General features: G+C 34.7%; 1 protein-coding gene across 1 annotated transcript; it reads right to left on the reverse strand.

Annotated features, from left to right (window-relative positions):
* Positions 1-4,594: 4,594 nt before the first annotated feature.
* LOC101527212 (nectin-3-like) lies at positions 4,595-11,414 on the reverse strand. The gene is given in 4 exon segments (XM_012926906.2): positions 4,595-4,958; positions 4,960-5,283; positions 5,285-5,933; positions 11,357-11,414. Coding segments are annotated over 4 exon segments (1,200 nt in total). The 3' UTR covers positions 4,595-4,789.
* Positions 11,415-11,698: the final 284 nt, after the last annotated feature.

Consider the following 11,698-nt stretch of genomic DNA (forward strand, 5'->3'; position numbering starts at 1 on the left):
AAAAAATCAATTTTAATTTGAGACGTAAGGAATAGTGTTTCACATGGAGAAAAAGTGAAAGTGGAAAAATTATTTAATAATGATTATTATGGGGTAATTTTAATACTGTGAGATTAAAATATGTTTGCCTCTTAGTTAACCATTTCATATCAACCAGAACTTAAAATCGAGGCAGTGTTTAAAATTTATTACTAGAAGGAAATATTTATTATACTGAATGAATCTGTCAGAAAAAAGCACAACCTTCATATAAGGGATATAAACTTTCTCTATAGCTATTGAAAAAATAATATACAGAAAATAGGGTAAGCCCTTCAAAGGCAAAGATAATACATACAAATCAGAAATAAATAGAGCTGTTTGAAAATATTAATTGCAAAATTCTAACAAAATCACTAAAGATAGAACAGAGAGAACAAATGAGCCTACATGACCAATATCAGGTATGAGAAAGGATGTCATTATGGTACTACAGACTTCATCATAACAATCAACACTGAAAAATCTGCCAATATAGATGAACCATAGTGGCCCTTTCAAGTGTTCATGGAAAGTGCCTGACTTTAATTTCATGATGCCCCCAAGTTTAAGTATCCTATGAAACCATTTTTTTTCCAAGTGGTAAAAAAGGAATACTCTGGACATTTGTTTGTACCCATATAAATAAATCCCACAAAGTAAACCATGAGATTGATATGACATTATTGAACAATTTATATGAAACATTTAAAGCATATCTAGCAATGATTTTACATAAAAACTGCTAAAGCATATATCATGATGGGGCATTTCTGAAATAATTTTGTGAAGCTAACATCACACTGATACAAAAATTAAACATAATTTAAAACATAATACTACCAACCAATATTTCTCATAATATTATAAGGTTTTAAAATATATTAGCAGGTAGAATTCATTTGTACAATATAAGAGTTATTCACCAAATTCACCATTACTCAGGAATTCAAAGCAGTTTCAAAATTTGAAATCATTCAATTCAGTTGACCATTTTAATAGACTATAACAGATAAAGATGGCAGATTCTATCAATTACACAAACGTATTTAACAAAATTCTGTACCCATCATAATTTCTTCCAGAATATCTGGAATCTGCCTATCTACCTAACACATTTTTTTTATTAAACCATATAGTTTATTTTTGAAAGGAATTATTGATAAAATAGAATATAATGGCCACTGTAATTGCATGATAATTACTCCAACAGGATTTTCAGTGATTATAATAATAGAATATTACCACAAAGAAAACATTTTCAATGTAGTCCATGGATAAAATCTCGGAATGTTAAGTACTTCCTTCTGTCTTTCCCTGACAGCCTTCTCTGGCCCCTTTCTCCTGCCCTCTCTGCTCTCCCTGTCTTCATTCACTGCCATGTTCTTCCTTCCCTCCCCTCCGCTCTCCCGACCTTCCTTCCTTCCTTCCTTCCTTCCTTCCTTCCTTCCTTCCTTCCTTCCTTCCTTCCTTCCTTTTTAACAAATGATTTAGCTATTATAAAATGCAAGAAGCACAAAAAACGTCATTTAGGTATTATTATGATTATCTGTGTAGAAGTTTCAAGGACTCAAAAAATCAAAACCAAAAAAAAAAAAAAAATCAAAAAATCAAAACCAAACCAACCAACCAACAAAAATCTAACATTTGATGAAATAGCTTGGCAATTTCACAGAATGTAATATAAACATGAATGATTAAATAATATTTTTAAATGGCTATCATAAGCAAACTGTGAGCAAACTGTAATTTGAAATATAATACCACTTAATGAAATACATATAACAAAGTATGCTTAAGAATTGTATGCTGGGCCTGGCTCAATGGCATAGTGGTTAAGGTCCTCGCCTTGCACGTGCTGGGATCCCATATGGGCACTTATGGGTTCTAATCCCGGCGGCCCTGCTTCCCACCCAGCTTCCTGCTTGTGGCCTGGGAACGCAGTCGAGGCCAGCCCAATGCTTTGGAACCTTGCCACCCATGTGGGAGACCCAGAGGAGGCTCCTGGCTCCTGGCTTCAGATTGGCTCAGCTCCAGCCATTGTGGCTGCTTGGGGAGTGAACCATCAGATGGAAGATCTTCCTCTCTGTCTCTCCTCCTCTCTGTATATCCACCTTTCCAATAAAAATAAAATAAATCTTAAAAAAAAAAAGAATTGTATGCTGGCTGAAAACAACAATAATAATGGAATAGAACACTAGAATCTTAGATGAACAGAGACATAGTGCTCATGGATTAGAAGATTCAGAAATGTAAAGTATCAATTATCAAAAATTCAATATATAAATTTAGTTTGATACCAACATTCCATTAACATTTTGGTAAACACATGTTGAATTATTCCAAAATGTTTGTGAATGACTAGAATAGCTAAACTAATTTTGAATAGTAAGGATAAAGTGAGTGAAGTAAGTCTATTGTATTTTAAAATCAGTAGCTATTGATACACAAGACATACTGAAGGAAAGATAGAAAGAATGAGTGGAACTAAATGAAATAACAAATTCAGGATTTTTGTAAGATTTATTTTATTTTTATAGGAAAGTCAGATATACAGAGAGGAGGAGAAATGAAGAGGAAGCTCTTCTGTCCATTGATTCATCCCCAAGTAGCTGTAATAGCCAGAGCTGTGCTGATGTGAAACCAGGAGCCAGGAGCCTCTTTCTGGCTTCCCACATGGGTGCAGGGTCCCAGGGGCTTGAACTGTCCTCTACTGCTTTCCCAGGCCACAAGCAGGGAGCTGGATGGGAAATGGGCCTCCAAGACTAGAACTGAGCCCATATGGGATCCCGGTGTGCACAAAGGCTACTGCGCTGGGCCCAACAAATTCACGGGTAAAAAGATAGCCTTTTAAATAAGTTATTTTCCAGAATTTAGACAATTATAGGCAAAAAATATAACCTTTGTCTTTAAGTCTTATAGATTATATAAAGTTCAGTTAAGGGCCCAGTGCATAGCCTACTGGGTAAATCCTCTTTACAGTAGCTGGTGCTGTATGGAAGACCCAGAAGAATCTGCTGGACCTTGACTTTGATTCAGTTTAGCTCCAGCCATTGCGGCCACTTGGGGGGTGAACCAGCAGATGGAAGATCTTTCTCTCTCTTCCTTTCTCAATATGCCTGATCTGCCTTTCCAATAAAAAATAAATAAATAAATCTCAAAAAAATCATGTTGGTAAGTACGTAGAGAATCTGGACCATAAGTACATTGATGATAGGAATGCAAAATGATCACATATTCCATAAAAGAAGAAAAAAAGCCAGTTTCTTGAGAAATGAAAACATGCCACTATCATATGAGCTAATATTTGCATGCCTTAACAAGTGTCACAGAAAATTTTTTTTTTTAATTTTTATTTAAATATTTCTTTAATGACTACTGGAAATGACACCTAGTAAGTGAGTTGGTAAAAAAAATTATCACAGGTACAAGCCAAGATTAAGCTCCAACAATAATAGCCAAATTTTGAGAAAAATTTTTATAAACAGTGTATTTTGAATTAACAAATAGGAGAAATAATTCAATCTGTTCTATCAGAATTAAAAATTCAATATAGGTATTATTTTCCTTCTCACATTTTATATTGATTACTTCCAGATATTAGTTTCTTACTTGTCCATCTTCTTCATTTCAGGACTATCTGCAAGAAACAAAATACATGTTTCCCACAAAAAAAATGTTTTTCTCAATTTTAAACTTACATATTGAACTTTCTACACTCCCTTAATACAAAGAATGTAGTCTTGGTTGTTTGCTAAACTTCCCTGTATATAGCTATGAGATGCAATACTTATTACTGAAAAATCTTGCTGGTTTAATAATAATCAAAAAATCTATTAGGCACAAGACAAAATACCAAATCTTTAAAATGCAAAGAAATATCATTATTAAAGTTAACTCCAAGGTTATCGAAGTTTTGATGTATTTTAATAGAGTGGCTAGAAAAATAAGAGTTACATTCATCTTCATTGTATCAATGAAATATTTTAAGCAGTATCAAATAAAATGCCAAAGTGAATACAAAAATGCAAAAACTGCTGAAAACATGAAAGAAATAATTATGTACAAAAAATAGCAAAAATATAATTTCATCTTTACTAAGAGTATAGTAAGACTTTCATATATTCTTACCATTAGCTGTGCACATCACTGGTATTAAAAAATTAATTTAATAAACTGGCACTTAATATGACTATTCATGCATACAAGCAAGTCATACATACAGTAAACATACACAAAGTTCTAACAGACAATAGTGCAATGCTTCCAAAGTCATAAGTACTAATAGCATAATTCTTAAATTTGGAAATTTCCCCCCAATTTGCCAAATTATTTGTATTAAACACACAAATTAAATACTCACTTTTGGGTTTCTTGCTTACCTCTGTCACAAAAATAAAAAACCAAGGACACAGTGGTCACAATAGAAAAGGAAGTTCAAAAATCAGTAAACAGATGTTTTTTAGTACAATGCTTAAAAGACATGAATAATTTCCTTCAGATTATACTCATATTGACATTCATGTCAATATTTAATCTTCAGATTTAAATCTTGAGACAGTAGTACAGCATTGAAAAAAACTGTAAAGCAGCTCAGATACACTGAATCTAGATTTTTACATTTTCATTTGTCAGAATAGAATATAAAAAGTAAGCTTGAAAATCAACTTGAAAAAGCTTATTCTTCCTCCAGAAAAAGTATGAACAATCTGAAAATGATCAACAAGTATGAATGAAACATTGTACATAGTTAAATCACATTTAGTGGTTGCTAAACATACCACTCCCTCCTGGAAATTTCTGAACCATCTACATGTGAAACTAAGTCATCTTCATTTTCATCATAATGTTCATCGCCGACGAACTTCATTCCCATTTTTACATCTTCATAATAATCCATTGGTCTTTCAAATCTATTGAGATTTTCTACATTGTTCCAGAGTCTTTTCGGGCTCTTCTAAATAGTCTTTGCGTATTAGATTGTTCACTGGATTTTTGTTTTCTTTTTTTACACTGTCTGGATAAGAATCAAGCTCATCTTGTTGAAGAACATCTATTTGTGATTCTTTTTGCATATCTGAAGGTGGAATGTAGTTCTTGGCAAAGTAGTCTCCACGGAACGTCCGTCTTCTCCTATAGCAGAATATTCCAGCCAGTACGCTCAGAAGCACTATGAAGAGAGCCCCACCCACTACACTAGCAATGATTGTGCCAATTGTGTCATCCTTAATTGTTGCCAAGGTTGATAATGGAAAAGGCAATTTTAGGTTCTGTTGCTACATCCTCGATGTCAGCAGTTGAGGGTTGCCACTGAATGGTAGGCTGAAGGGTGGTAGTAGTAGGAGGATCTGAAATGTAGATGATCTTTTGATCACTTCTCTGACCAAGAGAATTGGTCGCTTTACAAACGTAAACACCAGAATAATTGAAAGTCAGTGGATGGATAAAATGAATAGTATTGTCTGAAGCAAATAAACCATCAGGCCACTGTCCATCCAACCTGCTCCACACAGATTTGAAGGGTGGTGGATTAGCATCAGCATTACACTTCAAATTAACACCCTTTCTTCCCACAAACCAATTTCCATCATATCCTGTTACTGAAACTTCAGGAGCATACTGTATATCTAGTATGAAAGAGTATCGAACATCCTTCTCTAAGGCTGGATGTTTTACAACACAAGTAATTCGCCTTCCTCTAGCAAATCTAGTTGGAAACAGCTTGTATTGGCTAACGATTGTTGCTGTTTCATTTGGAAAAGAAGTAGTGGTGGATTCCATTTCACCAAGATCACCTTCCCAGTCAATACGTGCAACTGGTTTTCCAGTGGCTGCAATACAAATGGCTGCTACTGTTTCATTTCCTCCATCAACTAGAGAATCAGGCCCTTTTACCAGGCTCACAGTGGGTTCAACTCAGCTCAGCTCAGCTCGCAGGGAGTCGCGTCGGCACCGCCCCAGCTCCCGCAAGCCCGCCGCGGGCCTCGTACCATTGAAAAAAAAGTGTCACAGAAAATTGAAGACATATTCATTTGAAGAACTTCACACGAATGTTTGATCAATTTAATTTGTAATGCAGAAAAACTAAAACTAAAGCAGATGCTGTTAGGTGAGTGAATGAATAGCCAGATTAGGATTCTTAAATCCTGTAGAATACTATTAACATATAAAAGAAGCCAGCTATAGATACAGACGGTAACTTGCATTATCTTCAGAGAAATATGCTAAGTTAAAAGTCAAACCACAAACTTGTTCCTTTACTAATATTTATTTACTTCAAAGTCAGAGTTAGAAAAACAGAGAAGTTTTCCATCAGCTGATTCACTCACCTGATTACTACATTAGCCATGAAACAACTGGTGTGAAGCCAGGAGAATCATTTATGTCTCTCATGTTGGAAACAGAGAACCTGGAAAATTTTTTGCAACTTTTCCAGGCCATTACCAGAGTCCAGTATCCAAAGCAGACCAACTGGAACATGAACTGGTGCCCATCTGGGTTGCCAGCCATAAGAAAGACAACTTTATCTGCTGCATTAGAAAACAATTAGTACTCCCAGAAATTTAAACAGTATGTGATTCCATTTAAACACTACTCATGAGATGAAAAGAAATTTAAAAAATGGAATGTAGAAGGGTGTCTGGAGATTGGAAAATAAGTGGAGATGGGAGAAAGAAAGGGATTTCTGTGATAAAGGAAATGTTCTGTACCATTGCCATTGTATGTTGGCTGTACATTTCAAGTACAGCTTGAACAGCCTTAAACTGAAACGCAAAGTGGCTGAAAATCCACTTTTTGAATGGTGACAATATCTCACAAGCAGAAAAATTTACCCTACGAAATTTTATTTCATACAAAAAAGTGCCTGTGAAACATGAAGTCCATGATTGTATTGCTGCCTCCAGAGAGCATAATTTATTTTGCATTTTCAATTATCACAGTATAATAGTGGCTAAAGTCCTAGTCTTGAATGTGCTGGGATCCCGTATGGGCACTGGTTCTAATCCTGGCAGCTCCACTTCCCATCCAGCTCCCTGCTTGTGGCCTGGGAAGGCAATCGAGGACAGCCCAAGGCTTTGGGACCCTGTGCCCACGTGGGAGACCCTGAGGAATCTCCTGGCTCCTGGCTCTGGATCAGCTCAATTCCAGCCACTTGCGGCTGCTTGGGGAGTGAAACATTGGAAGGAAGATCTTCCTCTCTGTCTCTCCTCCTCTCTGTATATCCACCTTTCCAATAAAAATAAATTAATTTTTTAAAAAATGCCAACTTTCTAAACAGTTTTGGTTCCAGAGATTGTGCATAAGGGTTACATAAGTGGTATGGGTTTTTTTCAAGATGTTCCCATATGGAGAAAATCAGTAAAGGATGCTAAATATCTATGTATTTCCAAAAACTATTTTTGAATCTTTTGTCTCTGAAAATACACTTAAATAAAAATTACCAATTATATAGGGTAATGGTTGTCTTTGATGATGAGGGTGGGGACAGAAGGACTAGAGATTACAGTAGGAAAAATACAAAAATGTACTCTGTGATGTTGATTATTTAGTAATGTTAATAAGATGTGCTTGTTTATTTGAAGTTCAGATTTAGAGAGACAGGTATTTTCAGCCTTCTGACTCTGGCCTCATATAATTGAAACAGCCATGGTGGGCCAGATTGAAGATAGGAGCCAGTAGCTTCTTCTGGGTCTCCCATGTGGGTATGGGGACCTAAATACTTGGGCCATCCTCTTCTGCTTTCCCACGTGCATTAGCAAGGAGATGGATCAGAAGTGGTGTCCAAGGACACAAACCAGTGCTAGTGTGAGTTGCTGCTATCGCAGGCAGTGTCTTAACCTTCTGTGCCAAAGCACCAGCCCCATTCTTAACTTTCAACAAACTGGGTGATGATTAAACAGAAATTTTCACTTTTTGGTTGATCATCAAGGTGAGCAAGTAGCAGATTTGATAATTTTTATATGTGTTTTGTATGGGGTGCAGCATCGATGGCTCAATTACTTGGTGTAATTGGGAGAATCAGATTATAATCATCTCTCCTTTGCTTCCATCTAGTATTGCAACATTTGGGAGTTTAATCTGTGGATGGGAATTCTCTCTTGGAGATATACACATAAACAATTCTTTTTGAATCTCAGAAATATCCAAAAATATTGCTTCTTTTGTTCGAATTAGTGTGCAAGCTATAAAACATTTGTAGCAAGAAAATCTGTGGAGTCGCTAAGCAGAAGTAAAACAGGAGAAACCTGTTAACATAGTACAAGCTAATGAGAGCTAAATGATGTATCACTGAGGTACTAAAAGAACACACTTTCTTTTATAAGATAGAAGAAAAAATAATTTTAGGCAAAGACGGGGATTTTTAGAGAATGCATTGCTCCAAAAAATTTAAAAATATAGTCTAACTTGTACCCATTTTCCAGTTTGTTTTCATGTAGATATTTTAGATTTGAGACAAACAAATGAAACATAATGGCAATCACTTGGCTATGAAAACAGTAATAGAAAATAAAATTTTGTCATTTTTGAAAGTGATTCAATTGGAACATGGAGTTTTGCTTCAAAATATTCTATGTGTTATCAAAATCTGACAAGAAAAAAGGATAGACAATTGATTCATAGAAAAAAGAATAAAGAAATGGAAGGCAGACAAAAGGAAGGAAGAAAAATGAAAAGGAAAAAGAAGGAAAGGCAAAGGAAAAGAGAAGGAGAAGGGAAGGAGGATTGAAGGAAGGAGTAAAAAGAAAAAGAAAAGGAGAATGGTTATTATATGTGTCAGCTTCATTGAGTTCTGGGGTGCCCAGATAGTTGCTCAAAAAATATTCCAGCTGTTTTGTGAGAATATCGTTGAGTAACATTAGCATTTGAATTGATACAGAATATTGTGCTCCATAATGTAATATATCTCCATCAATCATTTGAACCCTTAAATAGAACGAACATAAATGTGACTCTTCACTGAGTAAAGGGGATTACATGGCAACCTACCTTTGAATCTCACCCAAAACTTAAGCTTTCTTTGATATCTTCGCTGCCAGCCTTTTATTGGAATGATTCCTTATGTTCTCATAAATCTTCAGCCTACTACAAATTTGATTCACTGTTCTCTATAATTATGTGATATAATGCATTGTAGATAAAGTCATCAAAATTATAGCAATAATACTGGTGAGAATGGTAATCACAGCAATGAGAATTAGAAAATATGCAAACACACACACACAGACACACATACACTTCTAAATACTGTTTGTTTCTTTGGAGAACCACGAAAGATATATAGATAGAGATAAAGATAAAAATATACTTTCTTAACACTATCCCATATTGAAAAACTATATAACTAGAGAAAAATGAAGTTACATATTCTCAAAAAATGTAATTATGTAATTACAAAAATGTAAATTGAATTATACATTTAATTTTGTTACAGCATCAATTGATAGAGTTGTAAAAGATTTGGAAAAGTTCAAAAGTAATAAAAGAGACTCGTGTGCAATTAAGATAAATGCAAGCATATCATGAAAGACATACTTTTAAAGTAAATCTAGATTTACATAAAATGCTCTGATACACTGAATTTTTATGTATTTAAGAACATGTAAAATAATTTATTAACATTGTGAATTTGAATGTGCTGCAACATTCTTGCCTGTTTCCTTTTTCATAGAAAATAATAATGAATATTTTGATAAGTAGACAATTAATAGTATATATATATACACACATATGCTATATATATATACATACATATATTAAGAAATTAGGACAGTCTGGAATTTATACAATGTAAGTAATAATTGCTACTGCCATAAGTTAGATTCTTATTGTATAAAGAATTTTGATAGTATTAAAAGTTATGTAGAACCATGATTAAGTTACCTTCCAATCCTTAAATGAATGATTATGAAATTGGTGTCTGCATAACTTAGCCAAACAATGACCTAAATGAAATCCAAATGTTTTAGATAAGTGTATGATGTCTGTAGAAGAAAGTCCTGGAAGATATATGTTTTTTTCAGCGTGTTATGCATTAGCCCATATTTATGTGATTTTGCAGTCTCTAAACAAGTATGCATCTCAGTCATATTTGAGTTGATTGTTGAATACCTTCCATTATGATATTTGGGCATTAATAGCATCCTTGTTTCCATAAATATTACTCACAAGCCAAGCAAATAAACACTGATGACTTCATGTGTAAATAAAATGTATGAGTTAAAATTAGGAGTCTGACACTTCCCCATATGCTATGATGCTATTTTTATACTGAGATATCCTACTCTGAGTTACAAAATATGCCCGGTCTCATCTCTCATTAATTTTTGTCAACCTCCTTATAAGCTTTACACATTTTTGCTTTGTCTTGGCTTTTCTTGGCTCATTACTTGATTTGACAAATATTTATTTAGCAATCTTTGTGAATAAGGCAAATCTCTTAAGTATAATAAAAATAGACTAAAAGAAGATTTCTGCCTGAAGAGGTTTTTATTTTTCAGCAGGATCAAGACAGCAAACGTGGATGTGTGATTGCATGTGGGGGTAACAGATATACAAGAACACATGCTAAGTAATGATAAGAACAAATGAGAAAATCCATGCAGATTATGGGGATGTAAATATTGGGGGAGTGAAAATTGTCATTTTACTTCCGTGGTCTGAAAGTAGGGACCCACACAGATCAGCAGTAAGCTTGGTGTAAAGCTAATAAGGCAAGGACAAAATCTGTTTCTAAATCCACAAAGCAAAAGGAAAAAGATGAAAACTTAAATATCTGGCATACAGCACCCATGTGTTGGAAGACATAATGTCAATGAAAATCAGTTTTCCACAAATGTATACTTAGTGTTTCCAAATGAAATTGTGAAATATTTGTTAAATTCAAGGGCTATACCACATGAAACAGTATTTTGCTCCTATTAATAAAAATTTTAAATAGTGAAAAACTAATAAAAATATTTTGAGTAATACTTTATATCTGCTAAATATGAATATTTTTCTAAAATATTAATTTGTAGTTTTCTCAACTGAATATATAATTCTGCACAAAAAGTGTGGCATTGTCTAATGTGAAAAGCATATGAATCAGGTCAGGGAGGGAGTTTATCTGATCGTGAACAATGAGAACAAATGCATTGACCAGTTTGTGATTAGGTGTAAGTATTAAAAAAATAAAACAAACGAAAACTCTCAAGAGATATCCAAGGTGGCTGAATTTAATCAGGAAGATACCAGAAAAATAACGGAAGAAACAGAGGAAACAGTTGAAGAGAAAGTTTAAGTGAAAGTTTACAAACCTAACAGAGACTCTGTGGATGAACAAGGACAGTGTACAAACATGGACCAATCAGCAGAATCCTATCGGTGACTTCCACAGCCAGTGCGGGGAACACCATCTCTGAGACCACAGTGAGCACAGACTACCGTGGTCTAAACACAGCTGGTATTGTTGATGATGGCAGAAATCTGTGGTGCCCACTGACTTTGAGTCCAGTCTAAATAGCTAGTGGGGACACTGTGTCCCATTAGCTCCAGTAAAAGAAGGGGGTTATACTGAGTTCTTCCTCAGCCTCAGCCAAGGTAACCAAGAACTATTGGAGAAATGCCTTCTCAGGGCAGAATGGGGAAAGGCTGCAGCTGCCCCTCCTCCTCTGGCGATTTTTGTTACCAGAACTCTTCA

The sequence above is a fragment of the Ochotona princeps genome, chromosome 4 (genome assembly GCF_030435755.1).
Source record: "Ochotona princeps isolate mOchPri1 chromosome 4, mOchPri1.hap1, whole genome shotgun sequence".
In the NCBI taxonomy this organism is placed as follows: Eukaryota; Metazoa; Chordata; class Mammalia; order Lagomorpha; family Ochotonidae; genus Ochotona; species Ochotona princeps.